Below are 16,006 nucleotides of genomic sequence, written 5' to 3' on the forward strand. Positions count from 1 at the left end.
CGGTGGTGCGCGCTAAATAGCGTTTCAATTGGTGACGTCACTTGCTCTGAGACCTTGAAGTATTAGTTCCCCTTGCTTTGCAAGGGCCGCAGCTTTTGTGGAGCGATGGGTAACGATGCTTCGTGGGTGACTGTTGTTGATGTGTGCAGGGCAAGGGGAACTACTACTTCAAGGTCTCAGAGCAAGTGACGTCACCAATTGAAACGCTATTTAGCGTGCACCACCGCTAACTAAGCTAGCCGTTTCACATCCGTTACACTCACCCCCCTTTTGACCTCCTCCTGGTTCACGCCCGGGTATGGGCGAGGGGAAGGTCTAAAGTTATACTGTTACACATGGAATTAGAGATCTACTTCTCCTTAATGCAACCACTGTGTCAAATTTCAAAAAACTTTATGGATAAAGCAAACCATGCAATAATCTGAGTCTAGCGTTCAGACAACAAAGCAGCCAAAAAGATATCCGCCATATTGGGTGGTCGACATTAGTCAGAAATAGCATTATAAATATTTACTTACCTTTGATGATCTTTATCAGAATCCACTTCCAGGAATTGCAGTTCCACAATAAATGTTTGTTTTGTTCAATAATGTCCATCATTTATGTCCAAATACCTTCTTTTGTTAGGGCGTTTGAAAAACAAATCCAAAAGTGCGTTCAGGTCCAGCCGAACGTTGGACGAAAAGTTCAAAATGTTCCGTTACAGCCCTTAGAAACTTGTCAAACTAAGTATAGAATCAATCTTTAGGATGTTTTTATCATAAATCTTCAATATTGTTCCAACCGGAGAATTCCTATATCTGTAGAAAAGCAATGGAACGAGAGCTAACTCTCTCGTGACCGCGCCTCAGAGCCTGTGGCAATCTGCCAGACACCTGACTCATTCCTCTCTCATGCGGTCCCACTTCACAGTAGAATCCTCAAACAACGTTCTAAAGAATGTTGACATCTAGTGGAAGCCTTAGGAAGTGCAACATAACCAATATCCCACTGTATCTACAATAGGGGCTGAGTTAAAAAACTACAAGCCTCAGATTTCCCACTTCCTGGTTGGATTTTTCTCAGGTTTTCACCTGCCATATGAGTTATGTTATACTCACAGACATCATTCAAACAGTTTTAGAAACTTCATCCATTACTACTAATAATATGCATATATCAGCATGTGGGACAGAGTAGCAGGCAGTTTACTCTGGGCACCTTATTCATCCAAGCTACTCAATACTGCCCCCCTGTCACCAAGAACTTAAGTTGTTTTGGCAAATTACTTGGTGTAAAGGACAAGTATTTGCTAGTCAGAAAAACAAAACTATTAGTTGTTTCAACATACCAAAGTTTGTCACAATGCTGCCGTACAATTTTAAGTTGTGTAAACTTCCAAAACAGTTAAAACAACTACTTTTTAAAAATTACACATTTCTGAACTGGGCTGAATTTAAAGAAAATAATATAATAGTGATTTCAGAAGGGAACATTATGCTCCCATCTGTCTCTTGCTCATGTGTGAGCATTTTCACCAGTTTCAAAACTGGCAGTGCACTCAGTAATGTCGACTAACCAACACCACTTTAACTACAACAAGCTAAGTAACCAAACCTTCGTTGAATGTTGACATTGCTCTGGATTAAAGTGCCTGCTAAATTACCAAAATGTAAATTTTGGTCATCTGAATTTAAAATTTGTTATGTTGCTTCAGTTGATTTGACATATCGTTTTTTGCTAACTCAACTTGAGTTCATAAGTTAAGACTGTTTGATGCGTTGTAGTTATCTTAAAACTTGACATTTTTTGTCAGCACAACTGTTATGTTTCTTCAGTTGATTTGACTTCATGGTTATGCATTTCTAAGTGGAATAAACACACATCTCAACTTGATTGAATATGTTTTTGACATTTTGAGTGAGTTGAAGTCAACTCAATTTTTGAACAAAAGGTAAACTGAACTAATTTAGTTGACTTGGCTAGTTTAAATGTGTCATTTTGACTGAATCCTTATATCCTTTTTTACAGTGCATACATTTTTTTAATGGTAAAATAAAATTGACATGACTAAGACAAACCCTTCATAAAAGATGAAGTGCTATCAGTGGTTGAAATTGTGTGATCGTTTGTGATTGCTGAAAATAATGGTGTTATATGTAGCTGTTATAATTCAATCAATACAATATAAACTAACTGTCTTTGCAACTTTTGGAAAGCCTTTATAAAGATACAACAGGTGAGGGACAGTAGATCTGAGGCTCTTTATCAATAGCAGTTCTTCAGATAAGAAACTTATAACCTATTTCTGTTTATGATTGCATCATTACATAATGAAAGAAAAACAATGTTGTGTAGCCAGATAGTTGCAGTAAAACCTGACAGTCTTGCAAACCCATCTGCATGCCCATGGTCTTGAATCAGAGCAGATGCCCAGGGATTCAGGACAGAAGTCCATATGTGAAGGATTTTTATATAGAGACCCAATTAGACATACAACCTCTCCCTCCTAACTGTGTTTGAGTGTGCAGTCCTAATCCAGGCTCTTGTCATCTCCTTTCTAGACTACTGCAACTCTCTGTTAGCTTGTGCCATCAAACCCTTGTAACTTATCCAGAATGCTGCAGCCCGCCTTGTGTTCAAACTTCCCAAGTTCTCCCATGTCACCCGCACCTCCACACACTCCACTGGCTTCCAGTCGAAGCTTGCATCTACGACAAGCCCATGGTTCTTGCCTATGGCCTATGGAGCAGCAAAGGGAACTGCCCCTCCCTACCTAGGCTATGTTCAAACCCTAAACCCGAGCACTCCGTTTTGCCACCTCTGGTCTCTCGGCTGTCCAACCCCTATGGGTCAGTTCCCGCTCAGCCCAGTCAAAGGTCTTCTCTGTCCTGGCACCCTAATGGTGGAACCAGCTTCCCCCTGAAGCTAGGACAGCGGAGTACCTGCCCATCTTCGGAAAATGCCTGAAACCCTACCTATTCAAACAGTATCTTAAATGACCCCCACACACACACAAAAATATATATATATTTTCCTACTGGCACTGACTTTGCTGATAACTATTTTGTTGAGTGGAAATGTACTTGCTATGACTGTAGTATGTGGTTGTCTCACCTAGCTATTTTAAGAGGAATATAATCTGGATAAGAGTGTCTGCTAAATGACTAAAATGTAAATGTAAACTGTAAGTGGACTCTGTCTCCCCCATCTTCCCTCCCTCTGCCCCCTGTCTCTCTGACATCTGTTTCTCTGTCTCCCCTGCGCCAGGGATAGATAGGCAGCAGAATATCTTGCTTATCTTTTCGTCTCTTTCCCATCCCCTGTTTTCCTCGCCTTCTTTTCTTGTTCTTGTTCATGCTATTTCTAGTCCTCTCACCCTCCCTGTCTTTCCTGTTTCTATGTGTCCTTCTTTCTTTGTAGAAAGTCTACAACCCCCTTGGAGTACTTCATACTTTATTGTGTTGCAAAGTGGGATTAAAATCGATGTAATTGTCTTTTTTCTTCAATGATCTACATAAAATGCTCTGTAATGTCAAAGTGACAGAAGAATTCTAACAGTTTGTAAAAAATGTATGAAATACAAAACACTAATATAACTTGATTAGATAAGTATTCACCCCCATGAGTCAATATGTTAGAAATACCTTTGGCAGTGATTACAGATGTGTCTTCTTGGGTAAGTTTCATAAGAGCTTTGCACACCTATATTGTGCAATATTTTCTCAAGCTCTGTAAGGGTGTTGAGGCTAGACAGGAATTTTCAGGTCTTGCCATAGATTTTCAAGCAGGTTTAAGTGAAAACTGTAACTTTACCACTCAGAAACATTCACTGTCTTCTTGGTAAGCATCTCCAGTGTAGATTTGGCTTTGTTTTGATTCCAGGCTGTATCACAACCAGCCGTGATTGGGAGTCCCATAGGGCGGTGCACAATTCCCCCAGCATCGTCTGGGTTAGGTTTTGGCCAGTGTAGGCCGTCATTGTAAATAAGAATTTGTTCTTAACAGACTTGCCTAGTTAAATAAAGGTTAAATAAAAAATTCTAAAAAAATATATAGTTATGTGTGGTGGATGATACAGTATGTGTGGATGGTGTTTGTTGTTGTCCATGTAGCCCTCTCCCTGCTGTCTGTCTCTTATCTCTGACCACATTTTGCGCCCCCATTAACCCAGTCCCCTGGCACAGTTTGGTACCCCTGAAACATTTATCAGTTGCTTTATTAATTAACCACACACAAGTTTATGGCATATACAATGAGGACAGAATGTGAATGAACACTCTTATCTGATACTTTGCTTCTCAGGTAGAAGCAAATCTCTATGGATTGAAAAGACACTGTCACTGAAAGTGACGTTAATACTAAGTGCCTGCATGTGCTCACAAATAATGATTACTGCAATGTAACTTACTGATTAGTTTAGAGGGTTTTAGTTTATATTGTACTATATCATGATTTATAATTGAATGAACCATTCACTTTTAATTAAAATCATTTTTTAGTTCAGTCTTCAGTAGCTTGTTATTTCTTTCACACTGTTTTGTGTACTCTGTTTCTCCACTGCCACAGGTTCTAATCTCTCTCTCTCTCTCTCTCTCTCTCTCTCTCTCTCTCTCTCTCTCTCTCTCTCTCTCTCTCTCTCTCTCTCTCTCTCTCTCTCTCTCTCTCTCTCTCTCTCTCTCTCTCTCTCTCTCTCTCTCTCTCTCTCTCTCTCTCTCTCTCTCTCTCTCTCTCTCTCTCTCTCTCTCTCTCTCTCTCTCTCTCTCTCTCTCTCTCTCTCTTCCCAGGAGTGACTCAATTGGGCAAATATTCTTTCGGAACTATATATCCGCCTCAATGTTTGGCTGTTTATCTGTTTCCAAGTACACTCGAAAGTAATGCTTGTTGGCATCTCATTAAAAAATATCCCAAATTCCCAGAAAAACAAAATAGCAAACAATATTTTTAAGTGTTGAAGAGAGGAGAAAGTGGTGTATTATTTACGATTAACGGAAGAAGTGAAAGGGGATTGAAAACTGACAACTACAGGAGAGGTGGGTAAGAAAGGGGGGTTGGTGGAGATTTAGAATGATGCAAAGAGAGCAGAATAATAACTAGTACTATTTATAGAATCAGAGACCTTTGTCTCTCTGCTAAAACACATACTCCTACCCCGTCTCTGGGTGTTCTTTTGAATGGTAAATAGTGCATGGGGCTTGCAGATACCCTCGTTTTAATGATATTAGGTTAACACAGGGGCAATTCACTTTGTAATTATACTATTATAAGGGCTTAATTACAATATTTACTTCAATTGAAAGATTTTTGTTGAGCTAAATCCTACAATCACTCTGTAAAAATGTCAGCCTTAAATTGTAAGGTGCAGATCACCATCTTGTGCATGTTCCCAATTAAAAAGCTACACACCATCTCCCCCTGGTGTCAAGATCCCATTTAAGAGTAGTCCAACAGAAAAATACAGTATAGGTAACTGACAAAATAATGGAAACACTTGCAGAAATGAGAGCTACGAAGTATACTGAATGCAGGTGCTTCGACACAGGTGTGATTCCTGAGGTAATTAAGCAATTAACATCCCATCATGCTTAGGGTCATGTATAAAAATGCTGGGCAGGCCAATACTTTGGCTACCATGGCTGTGCCCCCCCCCCCCCATAGGATGACAACGAACCCATCCACAGGGCACGAGTGGGCACTGAATGGCTTGATGAGCATGAAAATATCATATCCCAAGGCCGACTCAGTCAGCAGTTCTCAACCCAATTGAACCCTTGTGGGAGGTTCTGGAGCTGCGCCAGACATAGCGTTTTCTACCACCATCAACAAAACACCAAATGATTGAATTTCTCATGGTAGAATGGTGTCGCATCCCTCCAATAGAATTCCAGACAATTGTAGAATCTATGCCAAGGTGCATAGTATTGGCCTGCTCAGCATTTTTATACATGACCTTAAGCATGATGGGATATTAATTGCTTATTAATTCACTCAGTAATCACACCTGTGTCGAAGCACCTGCATTCAGATTGCTCAGCTTGGCCGTGTCGCCAGCTCTAGGAAGAGTCTCGGTGGTTCCAAACTTCTTCGATCTTTGCAGCATTCCACCAATCCGGCCTTTAAGGTAGAGTGGCCAAACGGAAGCCACTCCTCAGTAACCCCAACCTAACTCCAGTGAGTGTACTTGCCTCCAATAAGCATAATTTGCTCAATATTAGTAGTTAGGAAATAGTTGACATCATTAGAAAAAAATATATTCTCCTCTTTTCTACCGTAGGTAAATAAATCAAATTTCGTTTATGCTGTTGTTGCTAGCGATATTAATATATATATAATGTAATGAAACAGGTATATAATGTAATGAAACAGGTAGGCAGCAGGTCTCGAACACTCGACCTCCTTGCCCGAGGTCCGGCGCGCTATCGACTGTGCCGCAAAAGCACGCTCATGCGACAGAGTCGATTTCCGCACTTATAAACCCAGGGTCGTTACACTACTTCCTCCTTCCAAAGAGCGCATCCTCGCGCTAGCTTGCGACTTTACGTCTTACAGGAACGCGCTCACCGGCCAAGCACACGCACTGTCGTGGATGCAAGGTCCGATCACTTCTGACACCAATGTAATGAAACAGGCAGGGAGCAGGTCTCGAATCCTCGACCTTCTAGCCCGAGGTCCGGCGCGCTATCGACTGTGCCGCAAAAACATGCTCGTGCGGCAGAGTCGATTTCCGCGCATATAAACCCAGGGTCGTTACACTAATATATGTATTTATTTATTTTTTCGTGGACCCCCTGCAGTGCTTCCGTCTGCGGACCCCCTGTTGAACACCCTGCTTTAAAACATGGATGAAGATAAGCCTATGAAATGTATAATATGCCACATTCCCTATAATGTCATCTAATATCTGACGTCTCAAGAGAATACCATATTTAATTTAACTTCTTGAGGACTGATTTCTTTTTTCTTTTTTTACGCGTGGGGGAGGGGGATTTGGTGCATAAATAGGAGGGCTCATTGGCTACTGAACCACGCGCTCCTGTGACGGGACTGTACTATACTATTCTCCGCTGGGCAGAAAGTGCTCTTGGAAAAGTTTTACTCCTGAAAGTATGGCCAGATATAAGCCCTGGCAGTTTGGTTGCTGTCTCTGTATTGGTTTATTGGGTGCTATAATATCCATTTGTCTCTGCATAGCCTTCGATGTATTTATCCACCGAGGATGCTCGGAGGACACCTTCAAGAACGCGGCGGTTTCTGCGGACTCTCAACTTTGCTCAGAGATTGGCAGGTGAAGTAGAGTACGGTTGCTTTGATTAGTTAGATACGCTCTTAGAAAAAAAAAGGGTTCCAGAGCGGTTCTTCAGCTGTCCCCATTGGATAATCATTTTTGGTTTCAAGTAGAACCCATTTTGGTTCCAGGTAGAACTCTTTTGGGTTCCATGTAGAACCCTTTCCACAGAGTACTACATGGAACCGAAAAGGGTTCTTCCTGGAACCAAAAATAGTTATTCAAAAGGTTATCCTATGGGGACAGCTGAAAGCACATTTTTTTCTAAGAAGGTACAGCTTGTGAGGTACATATTATTTGAAGTTTTCACTGTTATCAATAGGTGTTTTGTCTAAACAGGTGTTTGATGGTTCGGTAAAATGGCTCAACTGGTCTCTTTAGGCTACAGGTTCAAGCCATGTGCCTTATCCTGTACTGTACAACATAAATTGAAATGTCAATATTGCAGGGATTCTCAATCTTTACTGCAGGCATTAGAATCTTTGTAGACTATTTATTTTCAACTGAGCCAAGGTGCAGTGAGATATAAGATGTAGACAAGTGAACTGTAAACGGATTAAGAGATTTGATAGTCTGTCATGGAGATTATGGCCTGAAGAACATTTCATTGAATTGCATTGAACCCAAGTGACTTGATTCAACTGTGACTGATCAGATCTATAGCTTTACTTGTATTACAAAAAAACAAACAAATCAAGTGTGCCAGTCAACGGCAATGTCTGTAAATTCAGAAAATGTCCTACAATAAACATTTGTTATGTTTTTTTTTATCTGTGATTTTTCCCATGTATTTTAAGCACACGGACATGTTTTGTGTATTTAATGGCTTGAGCTTTACATTCCTTCGATATAATCCTTAACTTTGCATGACCATTTTGTTAATGTGAGGGCTACCATGACCTTAAATAAGTAGCATCAAATCAAGCTTCAAGTCAGCTCCCCAAGCAACAGAAAATATTAAGCTTTTTTAGCTGAACAGGTAGTGGTAGAGCACAGACCATGCTTTTCTGTGTAGAAGGTCATAATATGTCCCCTATTGGCGAGATGCATCCAGCGAGCAAATAATTACAGGAAAGGAAAAATGAAGTGAGGAAAGTGCGCTAGGAAAGGTGGAAAGGAGCTAGGACAGGAAAGTAGATAAGGAAGCTTGAAAAGAAAGGAGATAAGGAAAGAGAGTTGGGGAACGAGGAGAGGAAAGGGAGGCTGGGAAGTTGAAAAAGTTAGATCCCATGCTTTAAAACGCTCTGGATAAATTATGTAAATGAGTTCTCATGTATGTGATAGGGATTAACCACAGCCAGTAAATGGTGATATTATAGGTTATAGTGACAGGCTAGTTTTAGTGACAGGTTGCTGCGGTGCTGCAGCTAGATACTATTACGATCGGATGCAAAGGTTGTCGCTCTTCAGCAATCCATTTCCTTCTTCAGTTGTGTGAAACTATCTTTATCCTTCGCAAACAATGAGACATGAAGACACTCTAGGGGTACAGATTACCCAACATGCACCACCTGACTGGAGGAGAGAGGATGTAAGGACTGTTATAGTTGGACATACTTCTGTTTGATGGGACATTTGCACTGAATGTACATGTATAAACCAAACAAGCTGTGTGATGACACCATGGCCTCAGATCCCCATACGGTCCCCTTTATTGTTGTTTAACAAAGAGAGGAAATTAAAAAGGACACAAGGCTTTTAATACCTGAGTCAAAATATTTTTATGACCCTATTTTAATGACCAGGAAAAGTCCCGCCAGACATCAATAAGGGGTCCTGGCTTTCATCTGGATTCACTTTTATCATGGAAAGAACCAGTGTTCTTATTGTTCTGTATATTCAGTGTAGATGTAGGATCTGTTTCACCAGTGAGAACAGGAAATGGCGAGACAACAGTAGAAACACATAGAATTGCAGTGAATGCTTCACTTGACCCTGTGTACTTAGACTGAGGAGAAAAGTCTTAAAAAGTTTTGAATTCTACTCCCATAGAGAGAGGTTATATAGGCATATTCGATTATTTTACTGGGTCCTCTTTGCTTTCTATCTGAAATATCTTTTTTTTTTCTTAATTCAATGACCCCCAGGCAAATTCATCAGTTGGCAAATGTTTGTCATCCTCAGTGATTATGACCATCTTTAATGTAACCCTGATCAAACCTCTAATTTAAAATATCCATATGTAAAAAAAAAAAAAAACTCCTCAAGCGACCAAAGTGAAAACAAGGACCCATATAAAAGTAACGTGTTAGATATGATGAGTGGTATTCAGAAATAGTCGGTTTCCTCTGTTAGCTGTGCTCTGGGGGTTGAGACATGGTGCATGGCCCAAACTTGCCTCCTGGCATGGGATTTGTCATTCTGACTTTCTCTTGAACATAACATAACTTAAGTTTCAGTGAAATGACTCAACTACAGGAAGCTGTGAAGAGCGTGTGTGTGCGTGTAGCCTATGTTCACACAGTCAGTGTTACCCTGTCAAGTATTGTTTATAGTGGAGCATTGAAGTTATACTGTAATGCAGGGTATCCCAAACTCTGTCCTCAGGACCCCAAGCGGTGCATGTTTTGGTTTTTGCCCTATCACTACACAGCTAATCAACTAATCATCAAGCTTTGGTCATTTAAATCAACTGTGCAGTGCGTAGTGGAAATTCTAACCAATAAGGAGAGACTTTGTTATTTCTTCAAACAATCATACTTACAACATTGATTAATTAAAGCAATAATGGAGCTGGTCAACGAACCACCCAATAGATGATTAGTTGAGAGCCCGATGATACAGGAAATGCTGATGTGTTATATACTAGACCTAAAAATGCTAAGTCATGGCTCGTTCCACCCCTCCCCAGCAGACCAGGGCATCGTAAGCTACCTTGTTTTCTTCTTGTGGCTGTGTGTATCGGGTGCGTGAGGTCATAGCGCACAAACGAGTGATAACATTAGTTCTGTTGCTCCTCTCTGTTCAAGCCAGCATCTGTTCACCTCATATCTCCACACAGAGTCAAAGTGGGAAAATGCCTTCTCTTACAAGACAGTGGAAATTTACAGCGCATGTGCATAACAAAGTTAACCATTAAGAAATATTGTCTCTGCTAAACTGCTTAAAAAGGTTATACAGGATTTTTCTCCTTACAAGTGTTAGGGCAAAAACCAAAACATGCACCCTTTGGGGTCCTGAGGACCGAGTTTGGGAAAAGCTGCTGTAATATGTGCTGTGTTTCCAGAGACATACTGCTAGAAGGAGGGTCGGCAGTAGATGGGGCCATTGCAGCTCTGTTATGCACCTCACTGGTCAACCCTCAGAGCATGGGCCTGGGAGGAGGCTCTATATTTACTGTTAGGGATACATTTGGTGAGTCTGTTCTTTACTGTTCTTTGCTTCTGTGTTACTGTACTGTGTAGGGATTAGACAATAATGTTTGTGGTGGAATTGTGTGACCTCTACATCTCTTTATCAATCTATTCTCAGGTAAGGTGAAAACCTTCAGTTCGAGAGAGACTGTCCCACAGTTATTCAAAGCTGACCTGCTGAAGGGCTGTCCCACATCTGTCACATTTATCACAGGTAGGTAGACTTGCCAATCGGTGGAGGAATGAATGAATGGCTTGACGGAAGGATCAGTATTCAGTATGAATATGTAAACATTGCATGACAACAACTGATTCAAATGACTCCAAGACCACTAAAGTAGAAATGTCTTTTAGTCTTTCACATCAAATGTGAACAAACCACAAACCACAACCCATTTCTGTAACCCTTTAATATTGCTCTCTGTCCTGGAGTGTGGCATCACATGTCTCTTCTCGCTTTTGTGCTTTACGCCTCTTCTGACTCTGTGGCCCCTGGTAGGTAGTCAATGGATTGGCGTTCCTGGAGAGTTGCGTGGGTATGAGGTGGTTCACAGACAGTATGGGAAGCTGCCCTGGGCCCGGCTGTTTGAGCCCACCATTAGACTGGCCAGAGAGGGATTCCCTCTGCCGCCCTTCCTGGGACGCCTCCTTAACTTCCCAATCATAGAAAACCTGGTGAAAGCAACATCACTCTGGTAGTACAACATCTCACACTGACACACAGGATCTCAAATGTGTTCCATTTGTTTTCATTCTAACTGTACTCCTTCCTAAAACAGGCATTTTCCCAAATTTAAAAGTCAACAAAGTTGTTTCAAAGTGCATGTATCTCAGTCAGAGAAGTCCAGATATCCTGCCAGATATCCTGTCCTATTACCCTAGCAATGAAGCTAATAATAAACTTGCTCTGCTGTAGTCTTTATCTGTTGGCTCAGACCAAGTTCTCATCCGTACGGTTGTGCGGTACTATACACAGACAGACTGCAGAGGCTTTCCTAAAGCCCAGCCCTGGGATTAACATCAAAGGGGGTTGTCTCCCCTCAGCTCCCCACTCTCCTCCCCTCTCTCCTCCTCTTACAGAACAGAAGTCTAAGCAGTAGCACAAGATCTGCATAGAGAAAGTGCCCTTGGCACCCCGGCAGATGGACAGGGGGATTCACATATACTCAGGGATAATTTGAGATGCTAATGAGTTTCCACAAGCTGCTTAGGAAGGGAGATATTTATGAAATTAGGTGGTAAACAGAGATGTAATGTTTGTTGGCGGTAGCTACTTCTCTGTTCTATCTCTGTAATCCAGTGAAGTCGCTTAACATCCAAGTAATAGGCTATGGCATTGGCTACATGTTTATGTTTGTTCTATTGTCTTTTCCCAGTTTATGGTTGCTATGGTATAATGAATGCATTCCCCTCTTCCAGTGAGGTGTTCTGCAACAAGAACAAAACGGTGCTGGGCATGGGGGACATATTGAAGTTCCCTAAGCTGGCGGAAACCATGGAAACCATTGCAGAACAAGGAGCAGATGCCTTTTATACTGGCCAAATTGGACTTGACTTGATCCAAGATGTAAAAGCAGCAGGTGGGTGAGGTTTGTATGTGTAAATGAGAGAGAGCGAGAGAGAGAAGGAAGGAACAAATTATATCCCCCAAAAATGTATATGAAAACTCCAGCTTGTTATGTTTTCTTGTCTGGATTGCTCACATGGATAGACATACTTTGTTCCCCATTATCATTTAGGTGGGACCCTAACCATGGAGGATCTGAAGTCATTCCAAGTCAGAGTGGAAGATGCCTGGACTGTTCCTCTGGGAGATTACCAGATGCACATCCCTCCACCTCCAGCAGGGGGAGCCATGCTTGCCTTTATTCTCAACATCATTAAAGGTGCATGATCAAATACTTTCTCAAGTCTTTCAACTCAAATCATTGTGGTAGCTCATCATTGAACAGTTCCAAAATGTCCCTTCATCGAGTAGTAGAGATTTTAATGGCTGTTTGTGACCTTTCCCAGGGTTTCATTTCACCCCCAGGTCCATGGAGGGGGACCAGAAGGTCCTAACCTATCACTGCTACATTGAGGCAGCTAAATTTGCAACCGGACAGAGGAGACGCGTCCGCGATCCTGTCTTCAACCCTAAAAAAGTAAGGATCTGAGAAGAACGGCCTCTCTTTAAGTGTAATTCTGTACTTTTCACCCACTAATTTGTGAATTTGTTTTTTCATGTAGGATGCATCGTATATGGTGGACTCAGATTTTGCTGATCGGATCAGGTTATTGATCAGTAAAAACCGTACCTATAACAACTCCTACTACAACATCACACCTTCCCCTGACCGCTTTGGGACCACTCACGTGTCAGTCCTGGCTGAAGATGGATCTGCAGTCTCTGTCACAAGCACCATCAACCAAATGTGAACCTCTACCCTCGCTGAGATAGAGAACATTACAGAACAGTAGCTACATCCCTCTAAATAAAACACTGTCTACTGTATTAGAACACAATCTCCTTCTAAATATGAATAGGAGGACAGTCCTGACGGCAAACGAACCATCTAACACTGCAGCTTTTGGAGTTGTGTACTCTTCACTTGGCTAACAAAACAGTCTTTCTTTCTCTCCTCGCAGTTTTGGTGCAGCGATTTACTCTCCTAGAACAGGCATCATCCTTAACAATGAGCTGGCGGACTTCTGTTTTAGAGCAGAGAGAGTCAGTGCAGGTAGATTACATGTTTTTAAATGAATGTATCACTTAGGCCTACCTGTCTAACCTCTAACTGGTATTCATGGGGTGACATCTTATTATATAAGTCTATGGGTGATATCTGTGTATATGATTATATCTCATTTCTCACAGGTGAACAACCTCCCTCTTCAATGGCTCCAGCTATACTGAGCTCCAGCTCTGGAAAGAATACCCTTGTAATTGGGGGATCTGGGGGCAGCATGATCACCACCGCCATGGCCCTGGTGAGTCTAAATTACATTTCTACCAGTCTGACCGTTCCTTCTCCACCCATTACCTTCTGAAAAACTGAGAAAGGGATCCATAGGGCCTCATCAAATCCATCCATCTCGCTCTCTCTCACGCTCTCTCTCACGCTCTCTCTCTCTCTCTCTCTCGCTCTCTTTCTTTCTCTCTCCTTTCAGTCAATCATGAACCACCTTTGGTTGGGGATGAGTTTGAAAGAGGCCATTGCTGCTCCTGTAGTGTTTGTTGACGGCAACAACAACGTGAACTTTGAGCCTGCCTTTGATAAGGTAATTCCCATGTTCGTATCCTCTCAGTAAACCAATGAAAATGACAGCCAAGGTCACTGCAATTGACTGCCTGAGAGCAGTGACCATTTGAGAAATGTAAGGAGCTTGTATGTCAGCCCTGTATTAAAGAACATAAATGGTTAAAGAAAAGTTTGATAAATAAAAACAGATACCAATTTCAAGAAACATTCTCTCCGCAATATTAAGCTGATCCACCTCTAAAAAAAATGTTTTTTTTAAAATGTACACTAAGTGTTGCTTCATCGCAATCAAACCATAACGTGGAATAGGTAAGGATTGCGAGTGGTGCTTGTTTTACCCTAACTAACTGTCTGTCTGTGCTTTCAGTCTGTGATAGAGGCACTAAAGGTAATTGGACACAGAGTGACAGACTACCCATACTTCTTCAACGTGGTCAATGCTGTGGCCAAGGAGGACAAATGCATCACAGCTGTGTCAGATGGCAGAAAGCAGGGCAAAGCTGCTGGCTACTGATCAATAGAAAACCAGGACATTAAGAGGTTCCCGGGACAAGGTGTTCCCTTACTCAGGTCTACAGCCAAATAGTGGGCCTCAGTAGATCACTGCAGTAGATCCAAGGGGATCATCATTTTAGTGAGATGTATTTTTATAGTTCATTTATTTTTATATATTAAACCAACAGTCCAAGAGCCTTATTCTAAACCAACAGTCCAAGAACCTTAAGAAGAATCAAATGTGCCTCTTGACATAATAGTTTGGGCTTTTGTGGGGGGGGGCCTCTCACGTTGGCACTCAAATGGATGGAGTTTCACATTTTACAAAGTACATACAGTACATATTTGTTCTTGGGGACTTACTGCACAGTACACATACAGTATAGTGAGGTCCTGAAGGAAGTGACATGGGAACAGAAGGACAGTACAGCCTGTCAGCCTGTGGTATCATGAGGCTCTTGCTGTGACCACAAGGACCTGTCAGATTCAGGCAGAACATGTAACAACACAATCCTCCAAGTTCATTTATTAGTCCTTCTCTGGAGTGTAATAGCAATACTCTGAGACTCACACATTCATTAAGATAAAACAGGTTTTCTGCAGCCCCCTTTCACAGTACATTGTAATAGAATCAACATCTGAAATAGCAAGTAAATCGGTTAGAGGGGCTGAATGAATTCTGGTGCGATAGTGATTAGTGTGCAATCTTGCAAAAGCTTTAATGGCACGTATTACCAAAATGTGAAAAGTAATGAGCACTGATATTGATACTGTGAGAGTACTGTGATAGCTTTTTATGTATTTAATTGACCTCACCAGGGCCTGTTGTCACAAATGTACAGATTTATATAGGTCCCCTCCAGGTCTATTAAAACTCCAACCAGTGTTAACTTTCAGCATGTTGTGTCTGAGATGAATACTAATTAGTTCTATTTTTTCTGTTTGCCCTAAAAGAACAGCCCCCCTGACGGAGACAAAGGCAATAGTAATGAGATGTGTTTCAATAGTGGAGCTTATGAATGAGTAATGATCTCCGAAGTGGATCCTCCCAGGCGCAAGATGTGAATTATGAAAACATGCAAATCTGCTACCCAGTGTTAGGTGCTGGTGTCTGGTGTTCATGTGGGATAATTTGGAGATAATTTGGAGTAAATGAGCTCAGTCTTTGGTATGTGGCAGAGCGTTTCATCAGGTTTAGCCGAATGATAGTAAGGCTCTCGTGAATCAGACCATCTCGAACACCCGTGGAAATGCTTGACTAAAGCCTTAATCAACTCTCCAATGCAGCATATTCTCTGTCCAGGGCATGCCAAAGCTGTAAAAAAGTTGTTAAAAGCTTTGCCTCATAGTTTTGTCTCTTTTGTATCCTGCCCTCCAACGGTTTAAGTGCTTTATGGTCCTTTCCCTCCAATAATACAGTGAGAGATGTAGTATGACCCTGTCAGAGGAGACAGTATTGTTGAGGTCATGTCATGAGCGTTTACTGAACTCTTGTTGGTGGGAAATGATTGTTAAAGTCATAAACTGTAGCTCTGCAGCACTTTGCCCCTTTGTCCATAGTACGTCACATAGACTATGTCCAAAACATGACGCTAAAGACAATAGACACAGGTTCAATATTTTCTGACAGACCTTGTCCCTTTTTGTTTGCT

At 41.6% G+C, this 16,006-nt stretch overlaps 1 protein-coding gene across 1 annotated transcript; it reads left to right on the forward strand.

Moving 5' to 3' along the window:
• The first annotated feature begins 7,021 nt into the window (after positions 1-7,021).
• ggt5b (gamma-glutamyltransferase 5b) lies at positions 7,022-15,250 on the forward strand. Its single transcript, XM_035776245.2, has 12 exons — positions 7,022-7,264; positions 10,491-10,618; positions 10,736-10,831; positions 11,117-11,312; positions 12,037-12,197; positions 12,357-12,503; positions 12,631-12,761; positions 12,847-13,031; positions 13,246-13,337; positions 13,475-13,587; positions 13,768-13,878; positions 14,227-15,250. The coding sequence occupies exons 1-12, from the start codon at positions 7,086-7,088 to the stop codon at positions 14,371-14,373; spliced, it is 1,686 nt and encodes a 561-aa protein (XP_035632138.1). The 5' UTR covers positions 7,022-7,085; the 3' UTR covers positions 14,374-15,250.
• The last annotated feature ends 756 nt before the right edge of the window (positions 15,251-16,006 follow it).

The sequence above is a fragment of the Oncorhynchus keta genome, chromosome 9, assembly GCF_023373465.1.
Source record: "Oncorhynchus keta strain PuntledgeMale-10-30-2019 chromosome 9, Oket_V2, whole genome shotgun sequence".
Classification (NCBI taxonomy): domain Eukaryota; kingdom Metazoa; phylum Chordata; class Actinopteri; order Salmoniformes; family Salmonidae; genus Oncorhynchus; species Oncorhynchus keta.